Source organism: Copadichromis virginalis, linkage group LG6, assembly GCF_057382275.1.
Source record: "Copadichromis virginalis isolate Kocher_CV1m ecotype Utaka linkage group LG6, C_Virginalis_male_GT1.1, whole genome shotgun sequence".
Classification (NCBI taxonomy): Eukaryota; Metazoa; Chordata; class Actinopteri; order Cichliformes; family Cichlidae; genus Copadichromis; species Copadichromis virginalis.
Genome location: NC_140623.1, coordinates 20,800,849 through 20,816,210, shown reverse-complemented (window position 1 = coordinate 20,816,210; position 15,362 = coordinate 20,800,849). Strand labels below are relative to the sequence as shown.

The 15,362-nt window shown below is 41.7% G+C and overlaps 1 protein-coding gene across 2 annotated transcripts; it reads right to left on the bottom strand.

Annotated features, from left to right (window-relative positions):
• Positions 1–803: 803 nt before the first annotated feature.
• LOC146707676 (PRELI domain-containing protein 1, mitochondrial-like) lies at positions 804–14,983 on the bottom strand. Of its 2 annotated transcripts, none has more exons than XM_085459161.1 (6): positions 14,907–14,983; positions 13,116–13,322; positions 12,193–12,418; positions 11,256–11,369; positions 10,321–10,399; positions 804–2,317 (listed from the first exon to the last, which is right to left on the bottom strand). In XM_085459161.1, exons 2-6 carry the CDS (start codon positions 13,205–13,207, stop codon positions 2,196–2,198), a joined length of 633 nt encoding a protein of 210 aa, XP_085315287.1. In that variant the 5' UTR covers positions 13,208–13,322; positions 14,907–14,983; the 3' UTR covers positions 804–2,195. The 2 variants fall into 2 exon arrangements, with proteins under 2 accessions (XP_085315287.1, XP_085315286.1); XM_085459160.1 differs by lacking the exon at positions 14,907–14,983 and adding an exon at positions 14,601–14,843.
• Between the last annotated feature and the right edge of the window lie 379 nt (positions 14,984–15,362).

Below are 15,362 nucleotides of genomic sequence, written 5' to 3'. Positions count from 1 at the left end.
CACACAGATGAAGTGAGAAACACGTCTTTCTGTCCCTTAGCCTGCTGCTGCTTTAAAGGTGCTTCTACAAACCCACAGAATGACTTCCATGAAATCTTATTCCTGCCAAATAAAGAGTCACTTTTGAATCTTTTTAATGATTAATACGATAGCTTTAACTACCTGTAGGCTTTAGGTCAGCTTCCTGCTTTCTGCACTTCAGCCTTTTATTTTGTATTTTCTCCTTAATTGTTTTGTCCTACAACGTTATGGTTCCTTTTTTTCTTTGTACCCACATAGAAGCTAGAGGCTGAACTGGCTTGGATTTAGTTGAGGGGGAGATGATGAGGGGGTTTGTTTGGGCTGAGGGGGGAGTTCTGTGCCAGAGACCTGTGAATATGTTGCTTTTAAGCAGATGTGTAATTCAGAAGATGTATAAGTTCCATTTTTTTTTTGTGCGTGTGAGCGTGCGTACACGAGTACCTGGTGCTGGCTATGCTTTAGCAAACACTTTAAGGTATTGTGTATTCTCTCATTGTAATATAATTAAAATGTTTTATACAGAAAGCCGTGTGTGCTGGTGTCATCAGTGCTTTTCGGGGGAAGGTAGCAGATTAAAAACTGACGACCTACAGCTGAACAAAGCTGAAAGAAAATGTAGGTAAAGACGTTGAAAAGTTTCGGGGTTTCCTGTTTGGTTTACGCAGCTGTGAAACTGGAATATTGGGGGGATGTTTAAAGTTCAGAGTTCATCTTTTGTCAGCGTGACAGCGAAGAGACATTGGGTGACGGCGTCAACAAACAGGCGCAATTAATTCGACAAATAACTCGTCAAACTTTTATTAAATCTCAGCTTAACACTGACGAGCTTCAAAACATGTCTAGCTATTAAACTGAAAGTCCAGAGATTTATGGACATCTTACAGCACAAAACCCTAAAGACTTCTTAAAAATACATCACATGAATAATTTTTAATGATAAATAAAATGTTGCAGCGAAAAAACAAATCCAGTCGATTCCATCCTGAAGGGAATGCAGTTGTTGAAAACAGTTTACAACAGGGGTGTCAAACATACAGCCCGAGGGCCAGAACCGGCCCACCAAAAGTGTCCAATCCGGCCCAGCAGATGGGTTTAGAAGAAAAACTTACATTTTTGACATTTCACTGCATTTGTCAGTTTTATTATTTTATTATTACTGACAAAAACATCACGCACAGCATAGCATAATACACCTAAACAAAAATAATAAAATTATTCTATAAAATTAACAGTAAAGATCTCTTATTTATTCATTTCATTTCATCCAGAAAAAAAAATTCTGTTATATTACAGAACAAAAAGACCCTTTTTCTGTTAATTTATGCTATTATTCCTTAACGTGAAAGCCAAACAGCCGTCCTTGTTTTTCATAATGCAGAACAACAGATATATTTAAAATTGCACTTCATGTTCATAACACATCATCGTTTAAGCGCGTAGTTAAACTTCTTTACGCTGAATCTAAAGGGCAAACAACTGGCAGTGTGTTTTTAAGACTTTATTAGGCAGTACTGTAGTTTCACTGGTCCGACCAACTTAAGATAAAATTACTCTCTATGCTGCCACAACACAGAGTTTGACACCCCTGGTTTACAATAAAATAAACTTCAACAGTAAAGAAGATTTTACTAAAGCTTTAAATTAGCTTAATTTTTTTCTTGTGATTATCCATGCATCAGTACAGACCTGCTGGCAGAAACATATATGCTTTCCAAACATAAGAACGATATTACAGCAGACGCTGTGTGCTGACACCTGTAACAGATATTCTCTGCAGTTTATTGCAGTGTCAAACCTGAAAAAATGAACCGTAAAGCATTCAACTACAGCTCTGATAACTAACCGATGAAGTTAAATTAAAATTACAAAGTCACGTGATCGTGATTTGGTCTAATTTGAGCTTTTAGCTGGAGCTCAATAATAAATGATATGTTAATAAATATAATAAACTTGAAAGAGCCAATGAGAAGAAAGCATATGTGCTGATAATAACGATGTTTATAATCGTCTTTGACAGCAGATTTGTCAGCAGAGGTAACCCGACAGAGGAGTCAGACTGTTTCTTATTAAGAGAAATCGTAAACAGCGAGCATACAGCAAAACTTCAAGATGATCGAGATGATCAAAGGCAATCATGCCGAGTCCACACACACACACACAGACACACAGTGCTTTCAGATAAACTGCCGGGGTTTCTGTGGGACGGCAGCAGCTGAAGCCAGCGTCTTGGCTGCTTCTTTGGCCTTTTCTGACGCGTCCTTCACTGTGTCCCTGAGCAGCCGCTGGGGCGCCTCTCCTGTGGGAAGAGAGCGAGGGTGAGGCGGGAGAGAACGAGGACGACAGGCATCAGCAACACTGTGAGATCCTTGCTGAGATCAGGATGCTCACTGACACTTCTGTGGCCGATTTTCTCGTGACTTTCATGATTTAGTAGCTTGAGAAGTGTGCTGCCTTTTTTTGTTCTTGTTGTTGTTTTCGGAGCCACCCACAGGAAACAAGCACACAGAAACACACGCCTTCAAAAATCAAAGAGAATACTTTTACTACAGTGAAGATAAAGTGAGCTCCTCTCCGTGCACTTGTTAACTTTTACCAGATAGTGCTCACTCAGTTCAGCGCTGTTACTAAGTCAGACCTAATGATCACAATTGTGACTTTCCTCTAACAGTCATTAAAGGTAAGGAAAGGTAAGGTGACACATACAAAAAATAAATACATATCAACAAGGACCTTTCTAAAAAGGCTTCACTGAATAAGTCTGCACTCTCCTCATCTGTATGCTGTCAGGAACAGCCTCATACTGGATTTAGCGCCAGGGGCTGCACAGTCTATTTGTGTCTGCCCTGACTATGAACCCCACAACCTCGTGTGAGAACAACAACCTGAGTCACAAAAAGACACAGTGATCCCCCCCCACTCAAACACGAGATGATAAGGAGATACATTTCCTTCAATTCTGCACTTTTAATTTTTTTAAACCGAGACGTAGATATGAAGTGCGAGTGTGCGTTAGCGCTGTCAAAGGGAAAGGGCTCTTTGTGTGTCTGAACGCTGACAATAACAGCGGGGAGGGACTCCTTACGGTCAAAAACAAAAGTCTCTCACGTTTTTTCAAGGCAGCATTTTTTAAACAAAGCAAAAATTGCTTATTGGATTTAAATGTAGTAAGCAATATTAAAAAGAAAAAAAATCCAATCAGCAAACTATAGTGAAATTCATATCAGCAAAGATATGAACTTCTGGAGACGTGTGGTACTTTCAGATACTCGCATGCCAACTGTCTAAGAAAACATGTTTTGTATCCCAAGATTGTATCTTGGATCAAATCAAATAAATGCATAATTATAATAAAGGTCAATCAAATGGACCAATATGGCAAGGCCATGATGATCCAATAGGTAAAGTAAATCCTTCAGACAACAATTCTGATGGCTAAAGAGCCAAATGGGACAGGCGGAAAAAAAAAAAAAAAAAAAAAAGTATTATTTTGTATTTTGTCTGTGAAGGTTCTCAGTCATCCAGGTCATCGTAGTCAAAGGCGCTTGCAAAGAAAAGCGTCTGGACTTCTTTAAGTTGCTTGAAGACGTTTCACCTCTCATCCGAGAAGCTTCTTCAGTTCTAAGGTCAAATGGTGGAGAGTCCCAGAAATAAACCTAGTGGGAGTGACCCCCCACAGAGGGACAAAAGGACCCCCTGATGATCCTCTAATCGCCTGAGCCAAGGTGGGAAACTGGGCGTGGGTCCCAATCAGCCAGAGTTTCGGGTGTGTTCATTGTGAAACCTGGCCCCACCTTATCATGCGAATTCCTGAGGTCAGATGGCCCAGGATGTGAGTGGGCGTTAAGGCGTCTGGGAAGGGAACTCAAAACTGGATTATAGATGGCAGAGAGTTGGTGTCGTAAACCCCCGCCTCTGTTCAAAGATGGTCGCTCACAGTGGACATAGATGGCTTCTTTCACTCCTCTTTCAAACCATCTGTCCTCTCTGTCCAAAATGTGAACATTGGCATCCTCGAAAGAGTGTCCTTTATCCTTAAGATGCAGATGGACTGCTGAGTCTTGTCCTGTGGAGGTGGCTCTTCTGTGTTGTGCCATGCGCTTGTGAAGTGGCTGTTTGGTCTCTCCAATGTAGAGGTCTGAGCATTCCTCGCTGCACTGTACAGCATACACCACATTGTTAAGTTTGTGTTTTGGCGTTTTGTCTTTCGGGTGAACCAGTTTTTGTCTGAGCGTGTTGCTGGGTCTGAAATACACCGGGATGTCATGCTTGGAGAAAACTCTCCTGAGTTTCTCTGATACACCGGCTACATAGGGGATGACAATGTTGTTGCGTCTGTCCTTCTTATCCTCCCTCGCTGGTGTCTGGTCTTCTTTTCTGTGCCTCTTTGCTGACTTTAAGAACGCCCATTTAGGATAGCCGCACGTTTTGAGTGCTTCCTTTACATGTGTGTGTTCCTTCTTTTTCCCTTCAGGCTTAGAGGGAACATGTTCTGCCCAGTGGTGTAGGGTCCTAATTACTCCAAGTTTGTGTTCCAAAGGGTGATGGGAGTCAAAGTTCATCCTGAACCTACACAACCCAGAGAAGAAAACACACCTGATGCCAGTCAGGAGAAATGGGTTAAGAACTTTTCAGACAGGATTCTCACTGAACCTGAAAAGAAAGTATTAGCCAAAGGACTCAATTTTGCCATTTCTCCACAACAGTTGCCCATAGTGGACCTCATCACAGCCACAGAATCTGCCATACGGATTAATAAATTATCACAGACAGAAGCAGAGCAAATCAGGATGAAAGTCTCAGCCACGCTCTCCAGTGCCAAAGTCCCTCCATCCAACCTCACAATACAGGAAAAGAAGGCCGTCGCTTCCCTGAGCAAAGACCACAACATCACTGTTTTACCAGCTGATAAGGGAAGATGCACCGTGGTCCTAAACACTACAGATTACCATACAAAGATAATAATAATAATAATAATAATAATAATAATGGATACTTTATTGATCCCCATGGGGAAATTATTTGTTTTTCTCTGCATTTGACCCATTCACTCAGTGAAGCAGTGGGCAGCCCACTAAGCAGGCGCCCGGGGAGCAGTGTGTAGGGACAGTACCTTGCTCAGGGGTACCTCAGGGTAGCCGTTAAGTGGATTCGAACCGCCGACCTTCCGATCATGGGGCGACCACTTTACCTACTGAGCTATCCCTGCCCCTATCACTACTCTCCTCAGTGACAACAATACCTACGAAGCCCTAAAGCGAGACCCCACAAGCAGCTACAAAAAGAAAGTTATAGCTTGCCTTCAAGACTTTGAAAAGGACAAAATTATTGACCGCCTTACATATCACCGCCTTTACCCAGGGGATGCCATACCCTGCATCTATGGACTTCCTAAGATCCACAAGGAAGCTGTCCCACTCAGACCCATAGTCAGTAGCATAAACTCAGCCACTTATATTGCAAAACACCTTGCTACCATCCTTGCTCCTCTCGTGGGGAACACCCCACACCACATCAAGAACTCCACCGACTTCACCGACAAGGTCCAGAAACTTACCCTGGATCCAGATGAAACCATGGTGTCCTTTGATGTAGTCTCTCTCTTCACTTGCATACCCACCACGGAGGCCGTGGAGACTGTCAGAAAACGATTACAAGAAGACAGCTCCTTGGAGGACAGGACCAACTTCACACCCGATCAGATCTGCACACTGTTAGACCTCTGCCTCACCACTACATATTTCAAGTACAACGAAGGCTTTTACAGACAAAAACATGGCTGTGCCATGGGCTCCCCCGTGTCACCTATTGTAGCCAACCTTTACATGGAGGAAGTGGAAAGGAAGGCTCTTGGCTCTTTCAAAGGAAGAGTACCCAGCCACTGGTACAGATATGTAGACGACACATGGGTCAAAATCAAGACACAAGAAGTGGAATCCTTCACTGCGCACATCAACGCTGTGGATAAAAACATCAAGTTCACCAGGGAAGACACAAAGGACAACTGTCTGCCTTTCCTGGAATGCGCTGTGCACATTGAAGAGAACGGCAAACTCAACATCGAAGTTTACCGGAAGCCCACACACACGGACCAGTACCTCCTCTTTGACTCCCATCACCCTTTGGAACACAAACTTGGAGTAATTAGGACCCTACACCACCGGGCAGAACATGTTCCCTCTAAGCCTGAAGGGAAAAAGAAGGAACACACACATGTAAAGGAAGCACTCAAAACGTGCGGCTATCCTAAATGGGCGTTCTTAAAGTCAGCAAAGAGGCACAGAAAAGAAGACCAGACACCAGCGAGGGAGGATAAGAAGGACAGACGCAACAACATTGTCATCCCCTATGTAGCCGGCGTATCAGAGAAACTCAGGAGAGTTTTCTCCAAGCATGACATCCCAGTGTATTTCAGACCCAGCAACACGCTCAGACAGAAACTGGTTCACCCGAAAGACAAAACGCCAAAACACAAACTTAACAATGTGGTGTATGCTGTACAGTGCAGCGAGGAATGCTCAGACCTCTACATTGGAGAGACCAAACAGCCACTTCACAAGCGCATGGCACAACACAGAGGAGCCACCTCCACAGGACAAGACTCAGCAGTCCATCTGCATCTTAAGGATAAAGGACACTCTTTCGAGGATGCCAATGTTCACATTTTGGACAGAGAGGACAGATGGTTTGAAAGAGGAGTGAAAGAAGCCATCTATGTCCACTGTGAGCGACCATCTTTGAACAGAGGCGGGGGTTTACGACACCAACTCTCTGCCATCTATAATCCAGTTTTGAGATCCCTTCCCAGACGCCTTAACGCCCACTCACATCCTGGGCCATCTGACCTCAGGAATTCGCATGATAAGGTGGGGCCAGGTTTCACAATGAACACACCCGAAACTCTGGCTGATTGGGACCCACGCCCAGTTTCCCACCTTGGCTCAGGCGATTAGAGGATCATCAGGGGGTCCTTTTGTCCCTCTGTGGGGGGTTACTCCCACTAGGTTTATTTCTGGGACTCTCCACCATTTGACCTTAGAACTGAAGAAGCTTCTCGGATGAGAGGTGAAACGTCTTCAAGCAACTTAAAGAAGTCCAGACGCTTTTCTTTGCAAGCGCCTTTGACTATTTTGTATTTTTTAAAGTTATTTATTTTCATTTCATTAGTTCATTTTTTTTAAATTAATTAATAAATTTTTAACTTATTTATCTAGCTGCCAGCATTGCTGAAACCATGTTAATAAAAAAAAAAAATCCACCCCTGTGTGCGATCAAAATGTCAGAAATATTTCAGCATTCCCATCGTCTGGGTTTACCCACACTGCCTGAACGTTAAAGAGTCCTTGCAGACTACAAACACGGGTGGGAAATAACCTTCCGGTCTGTTTCTGTGGCATTTCAGGTGATTTTCATTCATTATGTTATGAAACAAATACGGCTGTTTACATTTAGACATCTCAGGACCTGACGACCTCTGAACACACCCTCATCAGTCCATCTCTCTGTATGTGCTCTTAAATAGCAAACTAACACATAACCATAGATTTCTCCTTTACACTGACAATTTCCCTAACAAATGAACGAGGTAAGGACAAACCTTTTTGACTAAGAAAATCGAATTCATCATTGTGTTTACCACCAGAATACAACATATGCTGAAATCCTTCTAAAAGTGAGTTTTGCCACTCTGTAGCCGTTTCGGTAATGCCTCTGGGCTGTTATTTTGAAGGTGTGCGTGTACAAACAAAGACTGAGCAACAGTGCTTAAAAATGCTCTCATAAACGCTCTGCTCACATTGATTCTTGCTTAACCCATATGGAAAAGATATATATAAATCTTATAAAGTTTGTATCTGTCTTGTATGAAACTTGTATGTTTTGGATACTTACTAAAAAATATATGAAAGTAATGAGAAAGTGGCCACTTTCATGAGTAAATCATATAAGTTTTTACTATTTCTTTTCCATATGGGAAGATAAGGCTGAAAAACCTTCCCTCTGCCCCAAGCTTACACTTCTCTTCCAAACATGTAGAAGAAGTGTAAGCTTATACAGTTGGTATGAAGTGACCCAAAGGATACATTGTGTTGTTTACATCAAATTCTATTGTCCAATTTTGGTGAGCTTGTGTAAATTGTAGCCTGAGTTTCCTGTTCTTAGCTGACAGATTGCACCTGCTGTGGTCTTCTGCTGCTGTAATCTATCTGCTTCAAGGTTGTACATTCAAAGATGGTCTTGTGCCTTCTCTGGTTGTAATGGCATAACAACATGGTATGCAGGGTGCTCAGCTGCGGACAGGAAAGTACTGCAGAGGGTCATCAACACAGCCCAGAAGATCACTGGCTGCTCTCTGCCCAGCCTGGAGGTCACTGCAAACTCTCGGTACCTCAGCAGAGCTGGCAATATCATCAAGGACCACTCTCACCCCAGCAACCAACTGTTTGAACTATTACTGTCAGGCCGACGGTACAGGTCACATAAAACCAGGACAAACAGATTCAGGGATAGCTTCTTTCCCAGAGCTACCACCGTAGTAAATAAGCACAAAAACAATTGAACCTATTCCATACCGTCACTGTCATTATATTAATGCTGCTATTCATACTGTCATTATATTAATGCTGCTATGCTGTATATATTGTACATACTATTGTTTGAGTACTTACGATTGTTTTTTTGTACTTTTTATATTTTACATTTATATTTATTATTGAAACTTGCACCAAGGGAGTGGCACTCCAATTTCGTTGTACATAACCCCTAACCCTGTACAATGACAATAAAGGCTATTCTATTCTATTCTATTCTATTCTATTCTATTCTATTCTATTCTAATGAGTGACAATTTGAGTTACTGTCGCCTTCCTATCAGATCCTATGGCTCCAACAAGGCAAAACTGCAGCTCACTGGACATTTTCTCCTTTTCATTCTCTGTAAACGTAGAAATGGTTGCGAAAATCTCAGCAGATCAGCAGTTACTGAAATACCCAGACCGGCCCATCTGGCACCCTCAACCACGGCACATGTAAAGTCACTTAAATTCCTCCTCATAATGATGCACAGCTTGAATTTAAGCAGGTTATCTTGACTGGGTCTAAATACCTAAATGGCACCCAGCTGCTTCCACGTGATTGGCTGATTAGATATTTGCATTAACAAGCATCTGAACAGGCCTGCCTAACAAAGAGTCCAGTGAGTGTGATCTTCTCTACATGAAGGTTTGCCAAATTTGATGAAATTCCTTCAGTGGTTGATGATGACTCAAAACATCACAACCGTATTTAATTCGTTTTAAAATAAGAATCACATCAGAATCAACTAAACAACACATCTACTTCTATACTCTAAACTACTATTTAGATCACTGTTGCTCAGACAGGGTAAAAAGTTACTGCCTCAGCTACGCTGTCTACTCTGTGCAGCAACATGTGACAACCCCCGGGCAACGCCTGGGATGGCAGATGGATGCCTCAGTCCTAGCACACTTACCATGACGCTCAGCCTGATGCCGATTCCTGTAGTGGCATCAACAAAAGTGGCAACAGGACGGAATCACACAATCAAGACACACGTACGCTGCATCAGCACAACACACAGTTTGGAACAAAGTAAATATTATCTTATTCTTTGGGGTTAAATTTGACTTTCCACACTTAATGTACAAATTATTTGAGGTTATTCGTAGTGCGCAGACTTACAGTACTTTTAAAAAAAATCCCTCAAATGTGAACATTTTCAGGTTTAGCTGGTGTCCTATTATTTTAAACTAAACCCTACCCAATATGAGAAACTGATAAATCAACACTAGAAAAAGTGACTCATCTGCAGATGGTTCATCTCTAAGTGTTGTTGTTTCTTTAATACATCTCTTCATACATCCCTCATTATGATTTACTCTGTTAAACTCTCTTTATGCAACACTGACTACCTAAATTATTTCTGTCCAAACCTAAATTAGGAAATTGTGCCATTTGTGACTGTAGCTGTCATGGTTTCACATCCCCCCGCCTTTTATCACATGGCACGTGGAGGAGTAAGATTTCTTCAGGCTATTTGTCAATTATGTATTTTCAGGATGCTGGGAAGTTTAGTGTTGAGTCCAGAGTGGCAGGGGTGAGCCCCTTCAGGTTGTTATGACAGCAGTCCTGTGTTTCTGGGGCGAAAAGAAAGCTCCATTTCCTGTTTAAGTTTTCCCCCCTTCCAGAAATGGCAACAGTTAAAAATAAGCTGTTTTGTTTTCCTCTGCTTTTCCTCCTGCTCTCTGCCCTGTTTCAGCTGGAACACACATGAAGTGTACATACCCTGCAGGTTGGACAGCGCGTATTCCAGCCCCTTCATGGCCTTCACCTGGTTGCTCTTGAAGCGAGCCAAACCAAACTCCTGTGAGAAGACAGAACAGGAAATGGCTTTACACAGGGGAGATTGTCTGGGAAACAACACCGTCTTGTCACTGCAAGTCTCTGGGGATATCCAAACAAGCCTGGCATCTTCCATATTTAATGATTCCAATTTAGTAGACTTATTTTTTGTTTTGTTTTTTTGCTGTAATTTCACTTCTCCCACTACTTTATTTTAGCATGAGCGCTAAAGTAAAGATCTGAAAATTCAGGACATCGGCCTCTAGAATGAAAAGAATTGCATCTATTCTATCTGAACCGCCGTAGAGTAGATGAAAGCAGACGAATAAATGCTTCTAAGAGTACTCATATCATTCCTGTGCTGACTGACATCTAACTTACCTAAAGGGCAGATGGGCTCTTACTGAAAGAAAAGAATTCATTTACCGTCTTGTGTCTATCACACAAAGGAAAGCCAGAGTACAGACTGTATATAAAAGTTGGGAGAAGCAACCATGACATCGCTGTGTGGTTTGTGGATTATTTTTTTTGAATTTGCAGATTTAGCACGTTAGACATTTATAGATGGTTAGCGCAAACAGTTGATCTTACTAAGAAACTAAGAAAACGGCACAATAAATCTTTATTCTGTTTAGTTTACTAAACACGGGATCATAACTTCTTTTAAAAAGGAACATCATGATTTGAATTTAGCAACCAAGTCCAAAAATGTAGGAGGATAGTGCTTACTTTGAGCTCCTAAATCAAATAAGAAGTCTGATTGTTTCCTCACAGAGGTCTGCTTGCAGCTACATGAGTTGCCCTCTGCTGGCAATGAGAGTGAATGCAGGTCTCAGGCACATTTATATACAGTGGTTTTGGCTGGGGTCTGTCTGTACCTGAATGGGTTTGGAGAAGCCATAAATGCTCGAGGATATCCACGCCTCACGTTTCAGCTGTGTGGTCGCTGGATGCTCCACTGAGCCTTGGAAAACACAACGCTCCTCAACAGACTTGATTGGGAAAGAAAAGTGACAGCAGGTTATAATAAACTAAGATGCAACTCAACAGATTTACTATGGAAGTCATCATTTCAGGATTTTAAGTAACTCGTGGTCTTGGCAACAAGATTTCTGGAGACGTAACTTCACTAAAGACGATCTTTCTTTCTGCAAAAGCCTTTGAAGGATTTGAAGAACTGTTTTTGTCTCAACAACTGCACAGAACTACCATGTCTCAAAATGTTTTCCATATTTTCCCATGAAGCCATCATGTTTCAGACTGCAGCAAATTAAAAACACAAGCATCATCAAGTATGTTGCAACGTAGTGCAGTTTTCATTAAAGTTTTAAGAAAAGATCATAAAAATATAACATTTAGTTGTGTGTATAAATGCGTGTGCGAAATAAGGACCTCTGTCCTTGTGTGAACTGATTTCTTTATTCCTGTTATTGTCTGTGCCAGACTCTGGCAACCCACAGTACTCTACAACACCTGTAACCACAACAGTGATGTGATGTCAGACCACATTACTTTCCTTATATCATGGCAGCAAGATGACAGCTTTGACAGAAGTCCTACACAGTTTCACATGTAAAAAAACAAAACACAAACAACACATACCTACTTTCACAGCAACTTCAGCAGAAAAACAAGCAGAGTCAAGTGAAAATTTTAATTTCTCTCCACCACACAAGATCACAAAGGCAATGATGATTAAAACCCATCAGGAAAAAGGCATAACACAGGAAACTGGCTGCGTGTTGATTAGAATCTCTCTGAAACAGCTCAACAAGTAGACGGCAGGAAAAAAACAACAACAACACAAAGCCTCACCATGAGAGTTGTGTGGTTGAGGTTCCAGGTGTAGGTGGTCAGGCTCTTGTTCACTGGGTCCACGATGGAGTCCTCGATGATGTACACAGAGCGAGACATGCCGGCGGGGAAGAGCCGCTCCGCCCAGCGAGGCAATCGATTGGTCTTCATTAGAAGCCGTCTGGAGAGGAGCCGGTGGTCTGCTGTTACCTCCCGGTACACGACGTCCTCCGTGAGAACATGGGTGCTGGGTGACACAAAAACACACAGCCACATCACCTACAGGGTTACTGTGAGGCTTCTCATCTGTTTCTAGTGTACGTTCAAAGAGTGCACCATCATAATATACACCAAAAGAAAGAAGAAAAATATATGCAAGTAAAATATTCTGATGTCGTCTAAGTCAGGCATAAAAAAAACAAGAAGCACATAAACCACCTGCCCACCTCGATCAGCCAAACTTAGTTTTGCTTCTCTGATACACTGTCTCAGTTCTCAATCTCACTCAAGACTGACAAGCGTATTTTTGCTTGCGAGCCTCCAAAATTGAAACAATATACAGGCATCACCTGCACGACTGCCTAGTTTTGAAGAATGATTAAACAATACACTAAAACATTGCACTACATAATTATTTACATTTTCTAAACCACAGTTCAGCAAAGTTAATGTAATTCCTACTTTCCAACTAGTGAGGAGATCAGGGGAAATAGAAAGCATTTAAAAGATATCACACAGCATTCAAATGTTCACTAAAAGTAAAAGCCAGCAATGGTAATCCCAAAGTCAAAAAGGACTCGTTTTTTTGGCACCTTAATTTTTAGTAGCAAATTTTATGGCTCTCCATGTGACGGCTGAAGGAGGACTGACATCTGAAGGCATGCTGCTAGTGTTTTCTAATGAGCACCTTTGATAAAATACTGATTATGAGAATGCTGGAGTACCTGAATGGGTTTGGGTACCTCTGCCAGAAAGCAGAGACAACATGGTCCCATGTACTCCTGATGTCAGTGCTGCTACAGAAATACTTGACCATTTTTTTTTTGATGGTGTGCAGGACGGTGTGAATCCCAAACCCTGAGGTCCCTCGCTGTGATTATACAAATCAGTGAAAAGTTTGGTGCTGACTCCATCCACAGTCTGTGGTGATCCTGCAAAAGTGAAGGGAACAATGAGTAAAAAGGTTACGCGGATAAAAATGCTGAATAAAGAGTATTTTACTGCTGGGTGGGATGGACATGGTCAGCACCAATAGTCAGATAGGCTGTGGCATGTAAACGATGGTCAGTTGGTAATAAGGGGCCCAAAGTGTGCCAAGAAAGTATCTCAAACACTATTACAACTTCAACAGTCTGCACCATTAATAAAAAGCAGGATGGATCCACGCTTTCATGTCATTTACACAAAACCTCTGATCCTACCATCTTAATGTCTCAGAAATAGAGACTAATCAGACCAGGCAGCATTTTTACAAGCTTCTATTGTCCAATTTCAGGAAGCATGTGTGAATTGTGGCCTCAGTTTCCTGTTCTCAGGTGATAGGAGTAACAGCTTGTTCTGCTGCTTCAGAGCTTGATGTAGTGTTGGCTCTTTCGCATATCATGATTGTAACCAGTGTTCATTTGAGCTGCTATTGCCTTCCCATCAGTTGAATGTTCTCTGACAATCATTCAGACCTGCAACCAGCTCACTGGATATTTTCTCTCTTTTTTTGGGCTTATTCTCTATAAACCCTAGAGATGGCTGTGCAGGAAAATCCCAGTAGATCAGCAGTTTCTGAATGCTTAGAGCAGTCCGCCTGGTACCAACAACAACGCCACATTGAAATCACCTTAAACTCCAGCAGGTCATCTGGAGCATACCTGCCGGCCTAAATGCACCGAGCTGCTGCGATGTGATCAGCCGATTAGCTAAAACAATGTGAACAGGTGTATCTAATAAAGTGGCCGGTGACTTTATGTTTTTCGATTTTGTTGTATAGACTTCAATGGGTCCCCCAAATATCCATTTTTTTTTCCAATTACAGCACCAATAAAACATTTTTGAAACCACCATTTGTTATCTTTTATTGACTTTTCACATTTTCATAGCTCAACATGACGTAAGTCCTTACGTAATATACGCACGTCACCTTGACATATGGTTGGCTGGTTATCGTTACCGTTGGTTTGCTGGACAGCTAAGAGCTATCAAGTTAGCTTCCAGAAACCACTTAATTAACCACATAATTCAAGTGATTTACCTCTAAATGTTATACTGAGCTTAAGTAAAAGACCGGTTATTTCACAGCTTAATGTTAACTGAGTTCAGAGTTTGACAGGAGGTTTACAGCAATAATACCGCACTTCAAGTTTCGGTAGCCTCCCGTTCCGTTATATGGCCACTAACCGAAATGTGAAACATTCCGGAAATAGTATAAGCAAGCTTACCTGTAGTTGCTGCTACTTTAATGCTAGGCTAATAAATATTAGTTGTTTGTTGAGCCTAAAGCCAACAAACTAACTGATGTTAGCTAGTTATATTCATAGTGTCATATGAACCCGGTCAGCCAGCTCCGAGTCGTAGGTCGGACCGTTTTACTGTAAAGCCACTTCCGGTTGTCGTTTTAAAGTAAAAGCTCTCACAAACATTTCTCTTTTCACACATTGGAGACTGCTGTGTGATACAAAGACCTGATGGCTAGTCCCGAATTTTGAACCTTTAAAATATATATATATATTTAACGAGGAACCTACAGTTTTCATAAAAGTACTCATGAAATACTTGTATTTAGATTCCCATCGTGCCTATTCTTGCCTGCTGGTGTTCTAATTTAAACAGTCAGCTAAAATAAACATTAGCTGCATCCGTTACAATGTAGTAAAGACACTTATTTAATTCTAGAAAAACAGTGAGAAGATGAAGCCAGTGAACAGTTTTTACAGTTGTTCACTAAACGTCACTATGAGACCACCCTGCAGTAGGATATGTATGGTTGCCCATTATATCATTTCACACTCCTTGAATTTGTCCCAGACCAACAAATTGCCAAAGCTTCTGCTTTCATGGAGATGTTACACTTGCTGATGATCAGTGAATGCATTGCATCAGGAGCACCTGGCTGCTACTTTACTCTCTTAATTCCTATGGAAGCAGTAAGAGTGCACTTGGGTTTTTTATTTACAGGGCTGCAGAGAGTCCTGTGATAACTT

What these genes read in the sequence shown, in the direction of transcription:
- LOC146707676 (XM_085459161.1), bottom strand. Translation starts at nt 13,207, where the DNA reads ATGGTCAAGTATTTCTGTAGCAGCACTGACATCAGGAGTACATGGGAC. An exon ending in TCAACCACACAACTCTCATG is followed by an intron (nt 11,370 to 12,192) that starts GTGAGGCTTTGT and finishes TTCCCAATCAAG; the next exon opens with TCTGTTGAGGAGCGTTGTGT. An exon ending in GCTTCTCCAAACCCATTCAG is followed by an intron (nt 10,400 to 11,255) that starts GTACAGACAGAC and finishes GTCTTCTCACAG; the next exon opens with GAGTTTGGTTTGGCTCGCTT.